The sequence below is a fragment of the Eschrichtius robustus genome, chromosome 17 (assembly GCF_028021215.1).
Source record: "Eschrichtius robustus isolate mEscRob2 chromosome 17, mEscRob2.pri, whole genome shotgun sequence".
Classification (NCBI taxonomy): Eukaryota; Metazoa; Chordata; class Mammalia; order Artiodactyla; family Eschrichtiidae; genus Eschrichtius; species Eschrichtius robustus.
The window spans coordinates 30,763,265-30,789,800 of record NC_090840.1 but is presented as its reverse complement, the minus strand read 5'-3'; the positions used below and the strand labels follow the sequence as shown (position 1 = coordinate 30,789,800).

The following is a 26,536-nucleotide window of genomic DNA, read 5'->3' as shown; positions in this document are numbered from 1 at the left end:
GCTTGTAGTAATCTCTCATGATCTTTTGTATTTCTGCAGTGTCAGTGGTTACTTCTCCTTTTTCATTTCTAATTCTATTGATCTGAGTCTTCTCCCTTTTTCTCTTGATGAGTCTGGCTAATGGTTTATCAATTTTGTTTATCTTCTCAAAGAACCAGCTTTTAGTTTCATTGATTTTTGCTATTGTTTCCTTCATTTCTTTTTCATTTATTTCTGACCTGATCTTTATAATTTCTTTCCTTCTGCTGGCTTTGGGGTTTTTTTGTTCTTCTTTCTCTAATTGCTTCAGGTGCAAGGTTAGGTTGTTTATTCGAGATGTTTCCTGTTTCTTGAGGTAGGCTTGTATTGCTATAAACTTCCCTCTTAGCACTGCTTTTGCTGCATCCCATAGGTTTTGGGTCATCGTATCTCCATTGTCATTTGTTTCTAGGTATTTTTTGATTTCCCCTTTGATTTCTTCAGTGATCACTTCGTTATGAAGCAGTGTATTGTGTAGCCTCCATGTGTTTGTATTTTTTACAGATGTTTTCCTGTAATTGATATCTAGTCTCATAGCGTTGTGGTCGGAAAAGATACTTGATACGATTTCAATTTTCTTAAATTTACCAAGGCTTGATTTATAACCCAAGATATGATCTATCCTGGAGAATGTTCCATGAGCACTTGAGAAAAATGTGTATTCTGTTGTTTTTGGGTAGAATGTCCTATAAATATCAATTAAGTCCATCCTGTTTAATGTATCATTTAAAGCTTGTGTTTCTTTATTTATTTTCATTTTGGATGATCTGTCCATTGGTGAAAGTGGGGTGTTAAAGTCCCCTACTATGATTGTGTTGCTGTCGATTTCCCCTTTTATGGCTGTTAGTATTTGCCTTATGTATTGAGGTGCTCCTATGTTGGGTGCATAAATATTTACAATTGTTATAGCTTCCTCTTGGATTGATCCCTTGATCATTATATAGTGTCCTTCTTTGTCTCTTGTGATAGTCTTTATTTTAAAGTCTATTTTGTCTGATATGAGAATTGCTACTCCAGCTTTCTTGTTATTTCCATTTGCATGGAATATCTTTTTCCATCCCCTCACTTTCAGTCTGTATGTGTCTCTAGGTCTGAAGTGGGTCTCTTGTAGACAGCATATATATGGGTCTTGTTTTTGTGTCCATTCAGCCAGCCTGTGTCTTTTGGTGGGAGCATTTAATCCATTTACATTCAAGGTAATTATCGATATGTATGTTCCTATTCCCATTTTCTTAAATGTTTTGGGTTTGTTATTGTAGGTGTTTTCCTTCTCTTGTGTTTCTTGCCTAGAGAAGTTCCCTTAGCATTTGTTGTAAAGCTGGTTTGGTGGTGCTGAACTCTCTCAGCTTTTGCTTGTCTGTGAAGGTTTTAATTTCTCCATCACATCTGAATGAGATCCTTGCTGGGTAGAGTAATCTTGGTTGTAGGTTTTTCTCCTTCGTGACTTCAAGTATATCCTGCCACTCCCTTCTGGCTTGCAGAGTTTCTGCTGAAAGATCAGATGTTAACCTTATGGGGATTCCCTTGTGTGTTATTTGTTGTTTTTCCCTTGCTGCCTTTAATATGTTTTCCTTATATTTAATTTTTGACAGTTTGATTAATATGTGTCTTGGCGTGTTTCTCCTTGGGTTTATCCTGTATGGGACTCTCTGTGCTTCCAGGACTTGATTAACTATTTCCTTTCCCATATTAGGGAAGTTTTCAACTATAATCTCTTCAAATATTTTCTCAGTCCCTTTCTTTTTCTCTTCTTCTTCTGGGACCCCTATAATTTGAATGTTGGTGCGTTTAATGTTGTCCCAGAGGTCTCTGAGACTGTCCTCAGTTCTTTTCATTCTTTTTTCTTTATTCTGCTCTGCAGCAGTTATTTCCACCATCTTATCTTCCAGGTCACTTATCCTTTCTTCTGCCTCAGTTATTCTGCTATTGATCCCATCTAGAGTATTTTTAATTTCATTTATTGTGTTTTTCATCATTGCTTGGTTCCTCTTTAGTTCTTCTACATCCTTGTTAAATGTTTCTTGCATTTTGTCTATTCTATTTCCAAGATTTTGGATCATCCTTACTATCATTATTCTGAATTCTTTTTCAGGTAGACTACCTATTTCCTCTTCATTTGTTAGGTCTGGTGTGTTTTGACCCTGCTCCTTCATCTGCTGTGTGTTTTTCTGTCGTCTCATTTTGCTTATCTTACTGTGTTTGGGGTCTCCTTTTCACAGACTGCAGGTTTGTAGTTCCCGTTGTTTTTGGTATCTGTCCCCAGTGGCTAAGGTTGGTTCAGTGGGTTGTGTAGGCTTCCTGGTGTAGGGAACTAGTGCCTGAGTTCTGGTGGATGAGGCTGGATCTTGTCTTTCTGGTGGGCACGTCCACGTCTGGTGGTGTATTTTGGGGTATCTGTAGCCTTATTATGATTTTAGGCAGCCTCTCTGCTAATGGATGGGGCTGTGTTCCTGTCTTGCTAGTTGTTTGGCATAGGGTGTTCAGCACTGTATCTTTCTGGTCATTGAGTGATGCTGGGTCTTGATGTTGAGATGGAGATCTCTGAGAGATTTTTGCCGTTTGGTATTACGTGGAGCTGGGAGGTCTCTTGTGGACCAGTGTCCTGAAGTTGGCTCTCCCACCTCAGAGGCACGGCCCTGATGCCTGGCTGGAGCACCAAGAGCCTTTCGTCCACACGGCTCAGAGTAAAAGGGAGAAAAAAATAGAAAGAAAGAAAGAAAGAAAGAGGCTATAATATAGTGAAGTAAAATAAAGCTATTGTAAAGCAAAGCTATACAGACAAAATCTCACCCAGAAGCATATACATATACACTCACAAAAAAAAAAGGAAAAGGGGAAAAATTAATATATCCTGCTCCCAAAGTCCACCTCCTGAATTTGGTATGATTTGTTGTCTATTCAGGTATTCAACAGATGCAGGCACATCAAGTTGTTTGTGGAGTTTTAATCCGCTGCTTCTGAGGCTGCTGGGAGAGATTTCCCCTTCTCTTCCCTGTTCGCACAGCTCCTGGGGTTCAGCTTTGGTTTTGGACCCGCCTCTGCGTGTAGGTCGCCTGAGGGCGTCTATTCCCCGCCCAGACAGAACGGGGTTAAAGGAGCCGCTGCTTCGGGGGCTCTGGCTCACTAAGGCCGCGGGGAGGGAGGGGTACGGAGGAGGCGGGGCGAGCCTGCGGCGTCCGAGGCCGGCGTGACGTTGCACCAGCCTGAGGCGCGCCGTGCGTTCTCCCGGGGAATTTGTCCCTGGATCATGGGACCCTGGCAGTGGCGGGCTGCACCGGCTCCCAGGAGGGGCGGTGTGGAGAGTGACCTGTGCACACACACAGGCTTTTTGGAGGCGGCAGCAGCAGCCCCAGCGTCTCACGCCCGTCTCTGGGGTCCGCGCTGATCGCCGCGGCTCGCGCCCTTCTCTGGAGTTCGTTTAGGCGGCGCTCTGAATCCCCTCTCCTTGCGCGCAGCGAAACAAAGAGGCAAGAAAAAGTCTCTTGCCTCTTCGGCAGCTGCAGACATTTTCCTGGTCTCCCTCCCAGCCAGCTGTGGTGCGCTAACCCCTTCAGGCTGTGTTCACGCCGCCAGCCCCAGTCCTCTCCCTGCGATCCGACCGAAGCTGAGCCTCAGCTCCCAGCCCCGCCTGCCCCGGCGGGGGAGCAGACAAGCCTCTCGGGCTGGTGAGCGCTGCTCGGCGCCGAGCCTCTGTGCGGGTGTCTCTCTGCTTTTTCCTCTGCGCCCCTGTTGCTGTGGGATCCGCGCTGTTAGCTGCGGCTCGCGCCCGTCTCTGAAGTTCGTTTAGGCGGCGCTCTGAATCCCCTCTCCTCGCGCACCAGGAAACAAAGAGGGAAGAAAAAGTCTCTTGCCTCTTCGGCAGCTGCAGACTTTTTCCCGGGCTCCCTCCCAGCTAGCTGTGGTGCACTAACCCCTTCAGGCTGTGTTCACGCCACCAACCCCAGTCCTCTCCCTGCGATCCGACCGAAGCCCGAGCCTCAGCTCCCAGCCCCGCCCGCCCCGGCGGGGGAGCAGAGAAGCCTCTCGGGCTGGAGAGTGCTGGTTGGCACCGCTCCTCCGTGCGGGAACCTCTCCGCTTTGCCCTCCGCCCCCCTGTGGCTGCGCTCTCCTCCGTGGCTCCGAAGCTTCCCCTCTCTGCCACCCGCAGTCTCTGCCCGCGAAGGGGCTTCCTAGTTTGTGGAAATCTTTCCTCCTTCACAGCTCCCTCCCACTGGTGCAGGTGCCGTCCCTATTCTTTTGTCTCTGTTATTTCTTTTTTCTTTTGCCCTACCCAAGTACGGGGGGAGTTTCTTGCCTTTTTGGAGGTCGGACGTTTTCTGCCAGCGTTCAGTGGGTGTTCTGTAGGAGCAGTTCCACATGTAGATGTATTTCTACTGTATCTGTGGGAAGGAAGGTGATCTCCACGTCTTACTCTTCCGCCATCTTCGAGTCATCTCCCATTTTTCCTTTTTTATTGAGGTATAGTTGATGTACAGTATTATATAAATTTTCAGATATACAGCATAGTGACTCACAATTTTTAAAGGTTATATTCTATTTCTAGTTACTATAAAATATTGGTTATATTCCCTGTGTTGTACTATATATCCTTGTAGCTTATTTATTTTATACAAAGTAGTTTGTACTTCTTAATCCCCTATCACTATCCTATATTACTGCTCTCCCCTTTCTTCTCCCCAGTGGTAACCACTAGTTTGTTCTCTATATCTGTGATCCTGTTTCCTTTTGTTATATTCACTAGTTTGTTTTATTTTTTAGATTCCACATATAAGTGATATCATATAATATTTGTCTTTCCTGCTCTGACTTATTTCACTTAGCATAGTAACCTCCAACTACATCCATGTTGTTGCAAATGGCAAAATATTATTTTAATGGCTGAATAGTATTCCACTGTGTGTGTGTGTTTGTGTGTGTGTATATGTATATATATATATACAGTGCAGTGTTCAAATTAGTGTTTTCAAATTAGTGTTTTGGGGTTTTTTTTTGGATAAATACTCAGAAGTGGAACTGCGGGGTCTTAGAGTTTCTTGAGAAATCTCCATGCTGTTTTCCATAGTGGCTGCACAATTTTGCATTCTTACTAACAGTGTACAAAGGTTCCATTTTCTCCACACCCTTGCCAACATTTGTTATTTCTGGTCTTTTTAATGATAGCCATTGTAGTTTTAATTTGTAGTTCCTGACAGTTAATGATATTGAGCATGTTTTCCTGTTGGCCATCTGTATGTCTTCTTTGGAAAAATATCTATTCAGGTCTTCTGCTCATTTTTTTAATTGGTTTTTTTTTTTTTTTTTGATGTTGGGTTGTATGAGCTGTTTAAATATTTTTAATATTTTTTTCCCATTTTTAATCCCATTCAGTAGGTTGTCTTTTTGTTTTGCCAGGTGTTTCCTTTGCTGTACAAAAGCTTTGAAGTTTAATGAGGCTCCATTTGTTTATATTTGCTTTTATTTCCTTTGCTTTAGGAGACAGATTCAAAAAAAAAAAAAAATTGCTACAATTTATATCAAAGAGTGTTCTGCTTATGTTCCCTTCTAGGAATTTTATGGTTTCCAGTCTTACATTTAGGTCATTAGGTAGATACCATTTTAAATAGTCTACTATATATTGATTATTTTTTCTTTTCAAAATAAGGTACTATACATGGATCAAGTGCTGGTTTAGGAGGCCTGGATTTAGTCCAATTTTTGTGTTCATTATGTAATCTTGGGAGAGTCATATATTCCTAGGTTCAACTTCCAATTTAAAAATTGTCATGCTAGGTCAAATTATCTACATGTATTAAATGTTTTATTTTGCCAATTATTCAGTGAATATAATACATTTTTAAGTTGTTGGAATTACTATTAAAAAGCTTAAATAAATTATAAATTTCAAAACAAATATAAATAATGAAAATTTTACCAATGGAAAGATTATTTGTAAAAATTTTGGCTAACTTTAATTAATGAACTTTTTGAAATACAGGTGAAAAAGACTTACCTAATTACAATATTTAAATTAGTTTAAAATACTTTAAATCTCATATTAAATCTCCAGAGAAATGTTTTAAGTGTTTATCTGCATTTTGAGGTCCCAATTCCTTTTCTACTTTCCCTTATCCAAGAGATGATTGTGAAGTTTTGAGAAGGTTAATGCAGCTTTCAAGGATGAATCTTCATGAACCGTAGGGAACACCTTAGTGCAGTGAAAGCATATCCACACTTTAGAATCAATATACACTCTTCAAGGCCATGTTTGCCTTTAAGGGAGCTGTGGTCTTTACAGTAGGACTAAATATTTTATTACTTCTATTGTAAAAGCATGTTGTTTGGACTATGGTTAATTTATAGATGGAAAAGATGCCCACTAAATTTTTCATGAGATTTAGCTACTGTATTTTTATATGTTATATGAAATTTAAACCATGACAGAAAGTAAAGTCTATGCAGGCTAAGAAATGTTAAAGTTTTAGTAATCAAAAAATATTTTTCAGCATTAAAAATAAATATAGTATTTTTTTTAAATGAGGAGTTATAGTGTTTTTGAGATATAACCTCATAAAAAAGTAAGAGTAAAATGATAAAATGAAAGAAATAGGAGAGAAATAACACTGCAAGACTCAGCGGACTTCAAGTAAAGAAAACAGTAAACATGACATATATATATTAAAAGACAAAAACCCCTATTCAGTCATTTCATAGAAATATTTCAAGGTTAATATAAAGGCAGATATTAACAAATTTTTTATCTGGCATCTAATTCCTGGTTCTAATTCCTGATTCTTTTAGCTTTCTGAGTTTTATGTTATCAATCATAAAAATACCCTCTGCCCAGGCCATAAAATGAGATCCAATGGAAAACTCTTGAGATAATTTGAATTAAGTAAGCTATATCTATATCTATACATCTATATGGCATATAGAGTTTACCATATGTAATATACACTGTATAAAGTATTTTATTATAGTGATATAAGTAAGCTTTATATATAGTGATCTTATAGTAATCATGTTTTAGTACCATTTTCACTTAAACTAAAAATATGTAAGTGCGTTATTCAGTATTTGAAATCATAAAATTGTTATCCTTGTTAATATTTTATTGTTTAAGAAAACAATGCACGAGAGGCTGAGAAATGGTAAATTTAAGATGCTGCCTTAAATAATGAAGCTCCAAAGAACTTATGGCCAGAAAAGAGACCAGAAGGTGCAAACAGCTGTGTGGAATTGCAGGAAAGAAACCAAAGCCTCAGCAGCAGATTGAAAGTCAGCAGCATGGTGATGAGGAATTACTACAGGGAATACTTTAAATAACAGCAGAGGGAGGGAAATGCACACATGAATAAAGAAAAGGGAAAAAGAAAGACACCTGGTTAGACTTGTTTTTTAAGTTGGATGAACAAGAGATTTGCAAAGGTCAGATATTTAATGAATTGACTGCTTTGATAGTGAAACAGATCTGAGCTGTCAGAATTAGATGTCTTAAAACTCAAGAGAAGGGTTGCAGCACAGGTAGGGGTAAACAGAGAATTTCAAAATTTTTTAATGTGTTTGAAAATATGCACTATTGAAATATGAATTACAAAGACTTATTTAGTATAAATGATCAAATTAAAGTTGGTATTTGTCAAGGGTTGAAAGTTCATATTTTAATAGTTAATCACACATGTTTTTAAGATAACTTGAGAATACCTTTAATTATAGTTTTTAAAGCTTTCTGAAAAAAATAAATAACTACTCACAAACACTAACACATAAATATACATTCATTGTGGAAAATTCAACACAAGTATATGTAGAAGAAAAAGTTAACTGTTCCCCTTCACTGTTCCTCAATTCCTCTCCCCTGAATGAAGGTAACAATTTTTTAAATATGTATTTTTGGAGTATCCTTCTAGATCTACTTCTATGTAGTTTTTACTGTGTATTTTTATATGTGTATATATGCACATATAATTTCAAGTTTTATATTATCATATTATTTATATAATTCTGCAATTGTTCTGTCTTTATTTATTGTCCTTAATAAGTTTCTACATCAATGTATATAAATCTACCTCATTCTTTTTAACCCCTGACCAGAATTGTAGAGAATAAATGTATCACAATATATTGTCTTCTATTAAAGGATACTTAGGTTGCTTACATATTTTTTTACCATAAGAAGTATAATTTCAGAGATTTATGATAGAACAAATTAATTTTTTAATTACTAACCTCAAGCTAATGGCAAAACACTGTTGAATGTTTGTTCTTTCTTCCCTTTCAGAATCATTTATCCTCTGCAAAACTCCTATGATTTAATTTTCACTGCTTGATGTTGGATTAAATGAAACTAATTATGAGAGAGGACTGTTGGGGAAACTCTGAAAATATGTAAGTATTTTCAATAGACACATGTTCTCCAAAATTCCAGTTTGATTTTAAATGCCATGATCCTGATGAACCACTTTATAAAAACAGTGGCATAGTGAATGGAGAATAATTTAGCATTAAGGCTAAAGTGTGTTTGAAGCTCAGTTCTAATCAGGAACACTCCGCATGACATTTTGTGCCCTAGGGTCCTCATCTGCAGAGAATAATAATAATAATATCTACTTTTATTTGATACTGTGTGGAATAAATAAGGAATGTTCCTCACCCAAAGATGTACTAAATAAATTTAGTTCTTTTTTTCTAATAGACACAATAAATGCAAAAAAAATGATGTTGAATTCTGTTGGTTTAGGTTTGGGTGTGACCCTGTGTGTTGTTTATTTGTATGCCACCCCCCAAAAAATTAAAATACAAAATACTTCTATTAATGCATCCAATATATCCTTAGTAAAGGGACTAGAAATTAAAATTGGGAAACTAAACTAAAATCTGTCTGAAGAGTTTTTTTCACAGTATCTGGATCAGTCAAATAATCACTTTGACCACTTGCTGTCTTAACCGTGAAAACCAAAGCTAGATTGTTATTAAATGTGTATATCAACGAGTGGTTTTCAAGGTGTGGTGCGCAGACTAGAAGCATCCTCTGGAATGTTATTGGAAATGCAAATTAAGCTCCATTACAAACCCACTGAACCAGAAACCTTAGGGGTTGAATACAGCAACACATTTCAGTGTGTCCTCTGGGGGATTCTGATGCATGCTCAAAGTGGAGAAACACCACTGTATATCTTTAAAACATAAACACTAAAATGTGAAATGTTATTCATTTCACTACTTATAACTTTACAAATGAAATACATCCAAACAGTACATTTTAACAAGTCAAGTGAAATTATGAATATTATAATGATAGAGAACTCAAAATAGTGATGCACGTTTTGTCTTGCCAAATTTCCCTCCAGATTAGTCTGTTACCTGTGCTTCCTTTTACCCAGGTTTCAGAAATGACATTCTTACTAAGTATTTTCAGATGCTTATCAATTAGATGAGAGGTTAAATCTGGAATTGTTCTCAGCATCTTCCACAGAGCGTTGTGTTCAGATGGCGTCCTGTGAATGGGCCTTAAAAAAAAGATTGCAAACTGAGACTACCACATAAATACAAAGAAACAAACAAACCAAAAAATCCTCAATTTTTGAGCTTCCAAATTTGTATTTCCTTTTTTTCAGCGTTGCTAAGGATAAGTGATGATGTTCTCTTTTGTCTTAGTAATCTTTATAATTTGTTCTCCTTCCAAGATAAAGAGGTACCTCCATGAAACTTTAAACTTTAGGATATTACATAGTGCCTTTACCTTCCTTTTATGTAAAACTCAGTGTTTCAATTTTAAGATTATACCTCTCATTATTAGTCATTATAATAATAAAGACCTCTTTTAGACAATAAAATGATTGATGTCTTATTTTATTCTTGATTTTTAGGTACTATTAAAGTTAGAGCAAATGAATATGTAATTTAACATTTGAGAATACAAATTTTAAGTGAAAAGATGCATATGTAATTTTAAATAAAACATAGTTTTCCTATGAAGGATGACATTTATTTACTCTTAATCATTAAATTCACTATTTAATACATATAATACCATAATCAAGAAACAAAATTCATGTTGATTCTAAGTTTTCAAGGGACTAACCCAGCTACCATGCCGTTGCTAAATGCTCAGTATTTTTAAAAAATCTATTGTGAAAAATCAGTTTAGCAGTAGTAAGGGAATTCAGAGTACTCACATATATGTAGGTTTGCCAGAAACAGTCCCAGTTTAGGTGTGATATTCTATTGGCTCATCTGTTATGCATGTGTTTATGTGTGCATGTTTACTGATCACATTATAAATTGGGTTGTTGTTTTTTTTTAGTATTGTTGTGTGTTGTAGCAAAAAAAAGTTGGAAAACACTAATTTAGTAGATAATCTAAGAAATACTTTTGAGAAAACTAGCTCCCCACTTAATATCATTTAAAAGTGTGTACTTCAGATGTAATAATAAAGAATTAGTATTCAGAAATGGGATGGTATTATAACCAAATCCTAAAAAAATGTCATTGATTTAGCAACCAAACAGGGGATGACAAGGAAATAATATCACAGATTTTAAAATGGACATACATTTTTAGTGGCAAAACATTTGAAATATCAGTTGCCTGAAGTAATTTGGAAGGTAGACCAAGTGCCTAAGAAACCGGCTGCTTCACAGAAAATAGTTGGAAAAAGCTAGAAAGTTATTGGGTTTTGTTTGCTCAATGTTAGTTGTCCGTAGCAATGTATTATTAGCTGGATAAAACTGACCAGTTACCAAACATAAATGAAAAGGAATAGAGAAGATCCAGAAATGTGTGGCATGATTTTAAAAGCCATGTCATTAGATGAATATAATAGTCGTTTTTACCTGTATGGATGAATAGACTAATGTTTTTCATCAAATTGGGAAGCTTTGGCTATTCTTTCTTCAAATATTCTCTGTCCCTTTTCTCTCTTCTCTCCTTCTGGGATTCCCATTGTGTTGATTCTGGTATACTTGGTGGTGTCCCATAGGTCTCTGAAGCTCTGTTCATGTTTTTCATTCTTATTCTTTCTCTTCTCTGACTGGATAATCTTAATTGATATATCTTCTTCAAGTTTGCCAAACTTCTCTTCTGCCAGATCAAATCTGTTGTTGAACCTCTAGTGAAGTTTTTATTTCAGTTATTGTACTTTTTAACTCCATAATCTCTATTTGGACCTTTTTATGCAGTTTCTTTTTATTGATATTATCTATGTGGTAAGACATTATTGTCATACTTTCATTTAATTCTACAAAGTCTGTATTCCCTGTGTGCAGCTACCTAAATCTCTGTTTATTTCACTTAGTAGTCATCTAATAATTGTTTGGAAATTTTCTTAAATGTCTGAACCATTAAGTCCCCCAACTTTTGCTGATGGGCAGGCTGTGTGTTTTCGTGCTCTACTTTAATTCATTAGACACTGTTTCCTTTATTTCTTTGAACCTATCACAATAGTAGATTTAAAATCTTTGTCTTACTAAGTCTAACATTGTAATCCTCTCAGGACGTTGTTTGCTCTTGGCTGCTTCTTTCCCTGCATATGGGACACACTTTGTTGTTTCTTTGCATGTCTCATAATTTTTGTTTAAAATTGAACATTTTAGTGAATGTGGCAAATCTAGGAATAACCTTACCCCTCCTTTCCAGGGTCAAATAACAACAATGCACAATGAATGTGGTTTTTTAAGGGAGTTGCCAGACAAATCACAGTGTGGCAGTGCTTTGGGAGTGGGTTTTTTGAGGATCTCTTATCCAGTCTGCCCTTTAGGAGCTGCAGAGCTGCTAGGTCCTAAAGGCTATTACAGAATTGGAGACAAGAGGATTAAAATAGGTCAAAATAAAAAGCTACAAACCCTGCTAATTTTCTTGAATAAGTATGCCTCATGTGGCTTCATGCATCTGATTAATTTCAGAGTTCTGAAAACATTTGTTTTGACAATCTTTGTCAGTACTTCATTGCTTGTATGAAGGAGCAGATATACAGAGGTCTTCACTCTGCCATTCTAGAAGCCCTGCACTCCACATTGAATCTTAAATCCTCTGATGGATAGCAACACCCCTAATTTCTTCCCACAGATCAAAGTCAACATAGATGACAAGCAGTAGGAAGTTCATGTGACCACTGTGAGTGGGACAATCAAAAATATTTTGGAAATAACATTACTAACAGAAGACATTAAAAGAAATAATATTTAAAAGTCTGGAAGTCACTCAAAAATTATAACTATTAGTTTGAAAAAAAGAATGGGCTTGTAATTTACATATTCTGACTAAAAATGCAAAACATTTTTTCCTTCAACTAACTTAATCTTGCTCTGAAAATCTTATTCCTGTTAAATTCCTATTTTTTAGTTACTTCTGCCTTTCCTACATAGGCACTCAAGAACCTTCAAATACTTGGATTACCATACTTGGAAGAGGAAGAAACAAGAGGAACTGTAACATACTGCTTTAATTACCACTATTCTTACATTGCTTTTGCTGCCCCACTTGGGCACTGGTCTTAACGTTGTCTGAGGCTCCGCCCTGACAAATGATGTGCAGTTCTGAAATTCCCCCAGAAATTTTTCAGTGGAGTCTAACATACACCCCTGTGATGGTAAAACAAAATATTCAGGTCTGAAAACTTGGCCTCCACTTCCACTCTTTAAACGGGACTTCACTTTTCTTTCAATCTCTACATTTCTTGTTTGGCAGGAACTTTTACATACATCATACCCACTCCTTCTTACCACATCTTCCTGACCTACTCTTAATGCAGTGAAAGAAACTAGATTAACAAAAAGGAAAAATTCATATATTGCGAAAAACTATAATGTTCAAACTATTACTAGTAAATAAAGAGTTGTTTAATAGTGTCTTTCTTATCATTATCATCATTATGAATTATCAGACCACTTACAATGGTGTGAAAAAAGTGTTATTTCCCTTGTATTTTCATTTACTCACCTTTATTTCTATTTCTAGCCCCAATTCCAACTGATGACAAAAAGCAATATTTTAAAATATTCCAAGTATTTCAGGCATTACAAATGGAAATAAAATAATTATAGGATTCCCTTTCTACTCCTTTCTCTCCTGGTGATCATCTCAAACCTAGGAGCTTATAAAGAGTCATGATAAGTTGGTAACTGGCTTCTGATCACCAGCACTTATGTGCATTGACATCTGCTGCGTTCTAACTATTATGTATAGCCATTGGAATCCATGCTTTCACTGAATTCCTAAATGTTTCAAGTTGTAGGTACACATGATCTATATTTTGTAAAGCTCTTGTAAACCTGTTGATTTTTTCACTCTCCACTAATACATCATACTTCTTGCAAATAAAGAGAGAGCTTGATTGTTTCAGGAAATATCTTTGCAGCTGGGGGAAATGGTTAGGGCTCTCTTAAAGTGTCTATACCCTTAATATTAATAATTTACTCAGATTTGTACATTAAATGGAGTTTCTGAACTTTTTCTTCAATTAATCTAGTTTTTTTTAGAATCCCTAATCTACTAGGTTGAAGAGTAAAGCAAAACAAAAAAAATCCTTGCACTGTCTCTTAATAATATGACAAATCTTGTAATATACTCTCTATTCAATTTAAATATTGAGACTACACAAAGTTCCAACACTGGCTGCCTCACATGGTCTTTTTCAAAGGACTTAGACTCTTTAGTAAAATTGCTTAGTCTACCAGAGTTACTCCACTCACAATACTTCTCCCCAGGAAGGGATTCAAGTGTATAAGGGGATTTATTGGGTCCTTGTGGCAGTCGTTAGAGGAACAGTTGGACTGCATGTGCTGAAAATTTTGTTGAAGAAATAAAATCAACTTATATTACAGGGCACATAAATAGAGGCACTTAACATGTGTGGGATGTTTGCCAACAAAACAGTAGTAAATTGGAACACTAAGGTGCAAGTAGGGAGAGAGAGAAAGTGGTGGAATATGCTATAAGAAACAATATTTAGGGACCATTCTCTCCACCAGGAATCTTACACGAGACACTGAACCAAACTGACTCACTGGGGGCAGACACCAAAAACAACGAGAACTACAAATGTGCAGCCTGGGAAAAGGACACCACAAACACAGTAATTTAAGCAAAATCAGAAGACAGAAAAACAAACAGCAGATGAAGGAGCAATGTAAAATCTCAACAGACCAAACAAATGAAGAGGAAATAGGCAGTCTACTTGAAAAATAATTCAGAGTAATGATAGTGAAGATGATACAAAATCTTGGAAATAGAATGGAGAAAATACAAGAAACCTTAACAAGGACCTAGAAGAACTAAAGAACAAACAAACAATGATGAACAACAAAATAAATGAAATTTAAAATTATCTAGAAGGAATCAATAGCAGAATAACTGAGGCAGAAGAACGAATAAGGGCCCTGGAAGATAAAATAGTGGAAATAACTATCACAGAGCAGAATAAAGAAAAAAGAATGAAAATAATTGAAGACAGTCTCAGAGACCACTGAGACAACATTGAATGCACCAACATTCGAATTATAGGGGTCCCAGAAGAGGAAGAGAAGAAGAAACAGGCTAAGAAAATATTTGAAGGGATTATAGTTGAAAACTATAATCAAGTCCAGGAAGCACAGAGAGTCGCATACAGGATAAATCCAGGGAGAAACACACCAAGACACATATTAATCAAACTATCAGAAATTAAATACACAGAAAATATATCAAAAGCAGCAAGGGAAAAACAACAAATAACATACAAGGGAATCCCCATAAGGTTAACAGCTGATCTTTCAGCAGAAACTCTGCAAGCCAGACGGGAGTGGCAGGACATACTGAAAGTGATGAAAGGGAAAAATCTACAACCAAGATTACTCTACCCAGCAAGGATCTCATTCAGATTTGACGGAGAAATTAAAACCTTTACAGACAAGCAAAATCTAAGAGAATTCAGCACCATCAAACCAGCTTTACAACAAATGCTAAAGGAACTTCTCTAGGCAGGAAACACAAGAGACGGAAAAGACCTACAAAAACAAACCCAAAACAATTAAGAAACTGGTAATAGGAACATGGATATTGATAAATAAATGTAAGTGTAAATGGATTAAATGCTCCAACCAAAAGACATAGACTGGCTGAATGGATACAAAAACAAGATCCCTATATATGTTGTCTACAAGAGACCCACTTCAGACCTAGGGAAACATACAGACTGAAAGTGAAGGGAAGGAAAAAGATATTCCATGAAAAGGGAAATCAAAAGAAAGCTAGAGGGGCAATTCTCATATCAGACAAAATAGACTTTAAAATAAAGACTATTACAAGAGACAAAGAAGGACAATACATAATGATCAAGGGACCAATCCAAGAAGAAGATATAGCAATTGTAAATATTTATGAACCCAACATAGATGCACCTCAATACATAAGGCAAATGCTAACACCCATGAAAGGGGAAATTGACAGTAACACAATCATAGTAGGGGACTTTAACACCCCACTTTCACCAATGGACAGATCATCCAAAATGAAAATAAATAAGGAAACACAAGCTTTAAATGATACATTAAACAAGAGGGACTTAATTGATATTTATAGGACATTCCATTCAAAAACAACAGAATACACATCCTTCTCAAGTGCTCATGGAACATTCTCCAGGATACATCATATCTTGGGTCACAAATCAATCCTCGGTATTTTTAGAAAATTGAAATCGTATCAAGGATCTTTTCTGACTACAATGCTATGAGACTAGATATCAATTCCTGGAAAAAATCTGTAAAAAATACAAACACATGGAGGCTAAACAATACACTACTAAATAACCAAGAGATCACTGAATAAATCAAAGAGGAAATCAAAAAATACCTAGAAACAAATGACAATGGAAACACGATGACCCAAACTTATGGGATGCAGCAAAAGCACTTCTAAGAGGGAAGTTTGTAGCAATACAATCCTACCTCAAGAAACAAGAAACATCTCAAATAAACAACCTTATTTTACACCAAAAGCAATTAGGGAAAGAAGAACAAAAATACCCCAAAGTAAGCAGAAGGAAAGAAGTCATAAAAATCAGATTAGAAATGAATGGAAAAGCAATGAGGGAAACAATAGCAACGATCAATAAAACTAAAAGCTGGTTATTTGAGAAGATAAACAAAATTGATAAACCATTAGCCAGACTCATCAAGAAAAAAAGGGAGAAGACTCAAATCAATAGAATTAGAAATGAAAAAGGAGAAGAAACAGCTGACACTGCAGAAATACAAAGGATCATGAGAGATTACTACAAGCAACCTTATGGCAATAAAATGGACAACCTGGAAGAAATGGACAAATTCTTAGAAAAGAACAACCTTCCGAGACTGAACCAGGAAGAAATAGAAAATATAAACAGATGAAACACAAGCACCGAAATTGAGACTGTAATTAAAAATCTTCCAACAAACAAAAGCCCAGGACCAGATGGCTTCACAGGCGAATTCTATCAAACATTTAGAGAAGGGCTAACACCTTTCCTTCTCAAACTCTTCCAAAATGTAACAGAGGGAGGAACACTACCAAACGCATTCTATGAGGCCACAATCACCCTGATACCAACACCAGACAAAGATGCCACAAAGAAAGAAAACTACAGGTCAATATCACTGATGAACATAGATGCAAAATCCTCAACAAAATACTAGCAAACAGAATCCAAAAGCACATTAAAAGTATCATAGACCATGATCAAGTGAGGTTTATCCCAGGAATGCAAGGTATCTTCAATATACGCAAATCAATCAATATGATAAACCATATTAACAAACTGAAGGAGAAAAAACATATGATCATGTCAATAGATGCAGAAAAAACTTTCAAAAAAATTCAACACCCATTTAAGATAAAAACCCTCCAGAAAGTAGTCATAGAGGGAAATTACCTCAACATAATAAAGGCCTTATAAGAGAACCCACAGCCAACGTCGTTCTCTCACCACTATTATTCAACATAGTTTTGGAAGTTTTAGACACAACAATCAGAGAAGAAAAAGAAATAAAAGGAATCTTAATCAGAAAACAAGAAGTAAAGCTGTTACTGTTTGCAGAGGGCATGATACTATACATAGAGAATCCTAAAGATGTTACCAGAAAACTGCTAGAGCTAATCAATGAATTTGGTAAAGTTGCAGGATACAAAATTAATGCACAGAAATCTCTTGCATTCCTATACACTAATGATGAAAGATCTGAAAGAGAAATTAAGGAAACACTCCCATTTACCATTGCAACAAAAAGAATAAAGTACCTAGAAGTAAACCTACCTAAGGAGACAAAAGACCTGTATGCAGAAAAATATAAGACAGTGATGAGAGAAATTAAACATGATACAAACAGATGGAGAGATGTACCATGTTTTTGAATTGGAAGAATCAACATTATGAAAATGACTATACAACCCAAAGCAATCTACAAATTCAGTGCAGTACCTATCAAATTACCAATGGCATTTTTACAGAACTAGAACAAAACATTTCACAATTTGTATGGAAACACAAAAGACCCTTAATTGCCAAAGAAATCTTGAGAAAGAAAAACGAAGCTGGAGGAATCAGGCTCCATGGCTTCAGACTATACTACAAAGCTACAGTAATCAAGACAGTATGGTACTGGCACAAAAACAGATCAATGGAACAGGATAGAAAGCACAGAGGTAAACCCATGCACATATGGTCACCTTATTTTTGATCAAGGAGGCAAGAATATACAATGGAGAAAAGACAGTCTTTTCAATAAGTGGTGCTGGGAAAATTGGACAGCTACATGTAAAAGAATGAAATTAGAAAACTCCCTAGCACCATATAAAAAATGAACTCAAAAGGGATTAAAGACCTAAATGTAAGGCCAGACTCTATAAAACTCTTAGAGGAAAACATAGGCAGAACACTCTATGACATAAATCACAGCAAGATGCTTTTTGACCCACCTCCTAGAGAAATGGGAATAAAAACAAGAATAAAAAAAATGAGACCTAATTAAACTTCAAAGCTTTTGCACAGCAAAGGAAACCATAAACAAGATGAAAAGACAACCCTCAGAATGGGAGAAAATATTTGCAACGAAGCAACTGACCAAGGATTAATCTCCAAACTTTACAAACAACACATGCAGCTCAATATCAAGAAAACAAACAACCCAATCCAAAAATGGACAGAAGATCTAAAGAAACATTTCTCCAAAGAAGACATACAGATTGCCAACAAACACGTGAAAGGATGATCAACATCACTAATCATTAGATAAATGCAAATCAAAACTACAATGAGGTATCATCTCACACCAGTCGGAATGGCCATCATCAAAAAATCTACAAACAATAAATGCTGGAGAGGTTGTGGAGAACTGGGTACCCTCTTGCACTGTTGGTGGGAATGTAAATTGATACAGCCACAATGGAGAACAGTATGGAGGTTCCTTAAAAAACTAAAAATAGAACTACCATAAGATCCAGCAATCCCACTACTGGGCATGTACCCTGAGAAAGCCATAAATCAAAGGAGTTATGTACCACAATGTTCATTGCAGCTCTATTTACAATAGCCAGGACATGAAAGCAACCTAAATTTCCATTGACAGATGAACGGATAAAGATGATGTGGCTCATATATACAACGGAATACTACTCAGCCTTAAAAAGAAATGAAATTGAGTTATTTGTAGTGAGGTGGATTGGCCTAGAGTCTGTCATACAGAGTGAAGTAAGTCAGAAAGAGAAAAATAAATACCATGTGCTAACACATATATATGGAATCTAAAAAATAAAATAAAAAAGAATATTCTGAAGAACCTAGGTGTTGGACAGGAATAAAGACGCAGGCATAGAGAATGGAATTGAGGACTCGGGGAGCAGGAAGGATAAGCTGGGATGAAGTCAGATAGTGGCATGGACTTATCTATACTACGAAATGTAAAGCAGATAGGTAGTCGGAGGCAGCCCTATAGCACAGGGAGATTAACTCAGTGCTTTGTGACCACCTAGAGGGGTGGGACAGGGAGGTTAGAAGGGAGACGCAAGAGGGAGGAGATATAGGGACATATGTGTATGTATAGTTGATTTACTTTGTTATAAAGCAGAAACTACCACACCTTTGTAAAGCAATTATACTCCAATAAAGATGTTAAAATATCGACCAATCAATCAATATATAAAGAAAGAAAGAAGCAGCATTTAACTGAGAAACAAAGAGTTTTATTTCTTCAAGGACACATAGCTAATGGTGATTAGAAAGAAAATGAAATACTGAAAATTACTAAGTGAAGAAGAAATCATGCTAACACACACACACACACACACACACACACACACACACACAAAGAGGAGGAATTCTGAATACAAGAAAGATTTCATTCAGGAGGAGTTGCCAAAAGGCCCATGAAGGTCTCTAAAATTGAAAGTAAACTTCAGAGATGCTGATTAATTTTTACTTCTCAGTGACCTATAGACATCAAAGAAAATATCTTTAGGTGCTGCCATAAAGCAATCAATTTTTAACTGGAATTAAATATATTTGGAGATAGAGTTGATTCATGTATTTGAAGAGCTGTCAAATTAAAGAAGGATTAATATTATTGTGTCTGGCATTTTGAGTAGAAGGTATAAAGAGGTCACATTTTTCGAATTAAAAAGCACAAATAAAATATTAAAGAAAATAAAACATACCCTTGGGGATGTATATACAAATTCAAATATTAGCTCCCTATCAAAGTCCTCCTGCTGTCTGAGGTCAAATTTTCTTTTAATAATAGTTAAAAATAACCAACCAAACAGAAAGCAACAGGGGGCTCAGTCTCATGTACTGTGGGAAACTTGATAATCCTCTAATATCCCTGAGAATTTGGGGGAAGTTTATGTTTCTTCCAGTTGCTTCTTGTTGTTCTCCTATTTTCACTGAATACTTAAGCTCTGTTCTGGACAGCAGAATTTGCTGTGGTCGGTTTTATTTTATTTACTTTTAAAAAATGTCTTATCTGTCCCACATATGATATTCATATCAGATAGAGAACAGACTACCACTTGTTTTTAATTTTGAATATTTTCACTAATGTTATCAAGTGATTCTCTTACAAGGATTGGACAAGAGCAGTGGCGTTCAAACACACACACACACAGTCACAGAGCACTTTGTTCAAACTAAATCTTACATAGACTGTATATAAATAAGAACTACAGTAGTTTAAGGAGTGGGGGGATAGGTCAGTTTCCATACCAGACCCATGTCTCCCCCTACACATCTGAAGGAGCAGTGAGAAATCCACAGAGCTGATATAGAATTATGGGAAAATCAAGGTTCCTTTCAACATGGATGTTCTATTATTTTATTTAGTTGATTGCCCACTATTTTTTTAAATTCTTTATATTATCATACACTTACAAGGAATTTTATTTTCTAAATCCAACCTCCTCCTTTTAAAGTAAGAAATCTGAGGCTTAGATATGTTAAGTAAATTGTTCAAGGTCACACAGATAATAAATTGTAGAGCCAGGTAGTCTCACTCTGGACCCTCAGGGTTCCCAACCACTTAGCCACCACAGTTAGCCAAATCTTCATTATAGTCGCTTTCATTTTTTTGAGTTATTGGGCTAATTGAGTTAGGGCAGATTTTATTCCAGGTTTTGCTGAGTCTGACAAATAAAATAAAGAACATAAATTTATAAATTAAAAATTTGGAACAAACGTGAATATTTATTTAGAAAGGGAAGCAAGGACAATAAATTATCATTACAAATTTTTAAAAGCTACACAATTTCAGAACACCACAAAATCCAGAAAAATAATATAGTATTTTTATTAATTAGTTGTATATCTATTATATTTACTTTTCTAAAATTTTTACTACATTTCTTATATATTTTTACCTCTTTGTATGACATCAATTTTATATCATTTTTATTGAAAAGAGTATTCTCTCAAGCTTGGTTGGTAAAATGTTTTTAATTATTCTTAATAATTTAGAAATGTTTCTTTTTTAAACATTAGAATTCCTGTCAAATTTAGGAAAATCTAAGTCCACATTTCTTTCATGTGTGGGCTTTAAGATTTGAAAAGCTTTTCCATGGATTCAATTCTCTCATCATACATTTCAAAATATGTACCATTCGACTGCCAACATGTTTCTGGTACCAGGTTGCCATGGAATGGTTGTATATGGTGATGACAGCTCTGACCCATGTCAAGATGCTGTTGGGTCCAGTCAGTGAGTGATAGGGTTAATCCTGACAGCCATTCATACACTAGGACAGCGAGCAATAATAACTTGCATGTACAGCAATGACTAAGAACGAAAAATTAAATCCCACCAGACTGAAATGAAAAGTATCTTTAACTCAATTTTCCCTAAACTGAATCCACAAAATGCCAGAAGCCACTCCAGTGCCAGGGTCATGAATGTGTAAGAAAAGAAAGTTGACAGGCTAAGAGAAAACAAGTGATTAAAGTTAAAATGTCTTCCTTTTCAAACATTACAAAAATTTATGAGCATGTGAATACATTTCTAAGGCCTCTCTCAGGTCCGAGGAAGGAACCTATGCAAATCAAATGACAGGCCTAAAGCTTAAGCTTCATTACCTTTAGGTTATGGTCTGAGTTAAGGTCTAGTCCTTAAGCGAAAGAAAGAGTACAAAGAAAATAGCATTATAATCAGACTGGATTTAAAACTGAAGTCTTTGAACCTGGAGTGAAAAGAGGTAGACATTTTATAAAGGCATGAAATTGAGGAACACAGAGCAAAGTAAAGGTATGGGCCTAAATCAAAGACCATGGAGGAATTTGCTCAGATTTACAATTTGGGGGAAAAAATGGTGGAAATTATAGTGTGGATTATCAGCTGGGAGTAGAATGCCAGGGAGTGTGTTCCATTTGTTTATATCTGCCCCTAGAGCACACACCCGGTGCACCAAGCCATGGGAGTTCCTCAAGGAACCCAAAAACTTGCTATAATTTGATGGTATTATGTGTGGGAATACAAAAACATTTTCAGGGGCTTCACAGCTAAAATTCCTAGGTTTTAGCAAGACTATAACATTTGATCAAATGTTCTGTGAACCACAGATTATCGGGATAGAAAAATCCAGCTGGAAACGTCACTTTAATTAAAGGATGCCTACACACATATGCTTGGACCTCCATAATAGTTTTAAAAGCAGCATTTATGACAGTAACTATATTATTTAAAACAGTTAAAAATGTGATTTTTCCCCAAATGTCATTTATTTTTATCCATTTTCCCATTATGCTTTCAAGTAGTCCACTATAAAATTATTTTCCTGGAATCTAGTGTGTACCCGAATTTTTCTTGTATCATTAATATGTACATCACCTTCTGTCTGACTTGAAATTGGATTGCCGAATCAGTCAAGGATGAATGAACAGAATAACAATATATTTTATTTGCTTATCCAAATTCAGATGACAAATGTTGATCATTACCAGTTTTTCCAGAAATTAGGTTTGGTCATTCATGAAGAGCAGACATCAGAGTTACAGTATGATTTGGATTCTCTTTGCTATTCTTATACACAGTTGAAAATTAAAAGATTAGTGACAGCAACTGTAACTCTTCTTTTCAAGCTTAAAACATATATATATTTTGATTAGAAAATAGACTTTTTAAAAAATGTCTCTCCTTGTTGTTTGAAGTGGATGAGCTGGGCTTTTCCACGGGAGAGAAATTAAAAGACATATACCTCCAAAATAAAATAGCAGATCTCCTTTCACTTCACAGGGACACGATTGAAGAAAATAATAAACCAGTCTGTTGATTGAAATTTTTAGGAGGAGGGATCATAAAACAATTTTCAAAGAACTTAATTTATCTACATATTTATGAACCCAACACCAAATTTGAGAATTTTGAGAATCCTCAGGAAAGGTACCTCATCAAAGAGCACTTTCTTTCACACACTCAGTTCCTGAGACATGAGAGGTTAACAGTAGCAACACAAAAAGGGCATAAGTAAGGCCTCAAAATATTTCAAAAGTCACCTGCATTCTCACTTCCTAAACACAGTCAGCAGCAGTAAATAAGATAACCATGGATTACCAAAATAGACAGATGTTTAGAAATTCTATTTAAGGTTCTCTACATCTTTTCTCCTTACACATTTGAAAGAGCTGTTTCTAAGACACAAAACTGATGTGATGGATTTCTCTGTAAGAGAGACAGACAAGCAATTTTGTCAGGAATCTTAATTATTCTTAACTTAATCACCTTATTTTTCTTCTTGGTGCTCAGAAGAATGTAATTACTACATGTCAGAATCAGAAGGCAAGAAATAGCTTCTACCCACATTTGGATTTTTGAGGTCAGCTTAAAAAAGAGCCCCTATTCTCTGATCATTCATTCATTTCTTTATTTAGCAAATAATTTTGTGCAATGATTAATTTTCAGGTATTATACTAAATGTTGGCATACAACAAAGAAAAAGACAAATGTGTTCCTTGCCTTACACAACATAAAATCCAGTGGGGAAATCATATATTAAAGGAAACTTATATCTGTGAAACTGCTATAAAACTGCTATAAAAGGTAGAGTAATAGAAAATGGAAAGTAATAGAGAGACATATCTAGTCTAGTTGGGTCAAAAATATTCCCCAGAAATGATAGCAATATAAACTGACACCTGAAGAATAAGTTGGGCAACGGGGAAAGGGAGGATATCAGTGTTGAAGGTATAAGGAATTGCATGTCCAAAGGTCCAGAGTCAAGTATTCAAGAAACACTGAAGGCCCAGAGGAATCAGATCAGAGAGGGCAATGAGGAAATTGGACACTAAATGAGGCCCAAGTGACAGGAAAGGCAAAATCCTAGGGGGCATTGTAAACTCTGTTAAGAATTTTAGACTGTGTCATAAGAAAAGGTAAAGTCATCCAAGAGCTTTCACCAAGAGTAATAACTACAAGGATTTACATTTTTGAAAGTTCACTCTGGCTATGCAGAGGAGGGTGGGTTAGAGTATTGTAAAACTAATGCACTGAGATCAGTTAGAAGGCTATTACAGCAGATTGTACAATGAACAATTCCATCTAGCAGGTCAAGTTTTAAAAATTAGTTTGGAATAGATTTAGTGAGCTTAATAGGTCAAGGAAAAAGCAGTACAATTCCATGTCAAGAACACTCTTCCACGGGAGTAACATTGGTATCACCAGTAGTATCAATATCATAACTGGAGAGACTCCTTTTGTCAGGATGACTGATTGATAATGCCAGTTTAAAATTTTTCCAGTCCAAAATAATCTGTTATGTTTAGTGTCTTGAATTTGTGACTACGTTTCAGTAACTATCAAAATGCTAGCCAGAAAAAAATAAAATATAAGAAATACTCTCATTCCCCACTTTAGAAAATATTTTAGCATATTCTCTATCCTCATCTAATGTTAGGAACAAGGAAATCTACAAACTTAAATTTTATTAGGTTAGTTCTAACTTTTCCATAATCAGAGGGAAAGTATATGCTTAGCAAAGCCACAAATAGTTATATGTATCAAATGGATGGATGGGCAGGTACATACACAGACAATAGACATATAGATATACATATATAATATTTATATAGCTGTATTTCACTATCTATCTATAGATATATATTTATATATCTATATATCTGAAGTAGATGTATATAGATATTGAAATTGATATTGAAATTTATATCTACATATGTAATTGAAATCTATATATTTATTTACAAAATATATACATATATCTGTAGATAGCTGTTATATAAATGTTTTAATTTTAAAAAATAAAAAAAAATTTTTGAAGACTGGTAATAAAAATGACAATATGGAGAAAATCTCTTAGGTTAGGCACTGAGTAAAAGAAACTCAAATGCATGATGTTGTCAATTATGTACTTCAATATTTGCTTTTTGGTAGAAAAAATTTGACACTGGGATTGATTTTTTAAACTGATGATAATTAATGCATTTCTATTTCTTTCTAGGATGCATAAAAAGGCTTGAGCTAAATTTAATACTTAGACATGGCAAGTAAGTTAGTCAAGGTGGTTATTATGTCTTCTTTCCTAAACTTTGCTTGCTTGTTTCCATCGTAACAACCTTGTCATATGCATGCCTTTAGTAGAAGCCACACAAAACATTTCTGTAATATGACTTACAATATAAATTTCAATAATAAATTTGAAATAAGAATTTATTTAAATAAATTAAAAATAGGATAGGAATTCAAGATTAAATTTTAAATAGTAATCAAATTTATAGTAAATTTCAAATGAGAATATTGTATTGTGGTCCTTTGACTAAAATGAGATTTAATGGACAGATCTTATTTTGTTTTTGTTTTTTTTTCAGCAGTGTTATACAATGGTTTTAGAAAAATTCCTCCTTGTTTTTTGTGGGAGTTTTTTTGTTTTTTAATTTTGGAGAGGTTTGAAGTGGAAATGAATATAGGGTGATGGCTTGGACTATAGCACGAAATGAAGTGGATCAGGAAGTATTTTTGGTTCTTGATTAGATTGGGTAAAGAGAGAGAAAAAATTATTGTAAGACCACCAGTTTCCTGACATAAAATTATAAGTTGGCAGAATGTATTGAGATGGAGAATACTTTAGAAGATGAAAGTTTGGTAGAATGAACAAGGGTTCAGTTTTAGATTTAGAAAGTAAGATATACCAAGTGAACACATCAAGTAGGTAATAAATTATAAATAAATCCAAATCACTACAGGAAAACAATTAAGTAAATAAATGTTTGTAGGCATCTGATGTACTAACAAGGGCTAGATTTACCCTCCTACGTGAAACAACTAAAACATAAAATATATAAAATAATGGTTTTATAGACATTGAGCATCAGACAAAGAAAAACAGTGATCCCTGGAAACAAGATACAAATGAAGATAAGAAGAGGGGGATATCACAGGCTTGGGGATCCTCCCTGGGGAGTGAGGGTTTCAAGCTACATATTAGGTAACCCAGCCCTATGGTCTGACACTGGGAAGATGAGCCCCTCTTAGCTGGTTTAAAAACCAGTGGGGTTACTGGAGGGCTCTAAGAAACTGAGACTCCACTCTTGAAGAGTTCAGGCACAAACTTGCTTACTCCCAGTAACAGCAAAGAAGCAGCAGTTTGAAAACTACCTGGGGCTTTAACCAGATTTCCCAGACCACACCAGCCAGCCCCCCAGCCTGCACCAGGCTCCTGCTCCAGCCTCTCTTGCTCTGGTGCTGCTACCCACCAAGGCAGATGCTGCCTTTGCCAATAAGAGTGTGCATACTTGGAGGGAACTGAGCTAGCTTAGACCTGCCTCTGACGAGGGTGGGGGAAACTACCACCCCAGGAGCACACATCCCTGCACAGACTTAGAAGGGAGCAAAACCAGCTAAGTAGCATGGCACCAACCCCTCTGGCCCCAGTCCAACCTGTAACAAATGCATGCACACCAGGGAGTGGGGGGGGGGGTAGTGAAAACAATACAGAATTGCAACCCCAAGTCCTCAAGCTCTGACCATGACCCCAACCAAGGCAGAGACTGCCATCACACTCTAGAGGGACAGAACTCCCTCAGGGATCTTGCTCCAGT

The 26,536-nt window shown here is 35.9% G+C and overlaps 1 protein-coding gene across 1 annotated transcript in view; it reads right to left on the bottom strand.

Annotated features, from left to right (window-relative positions):
* Positions 1-26,536, bottom strand: part of CNBD1 (cyclic nucleotide binding domain containing 1) — a 403,237-nt gene that overhangs the window by 104,598 nt on the left and 272,103 nt on the right. The window contains 1 exon segment of the mRNA XM_068525485.1: positions 9,358-9,503. Coding sequence (XP_068381586.1) covers positions 9,358-9,503 — 146 coding nt within the window.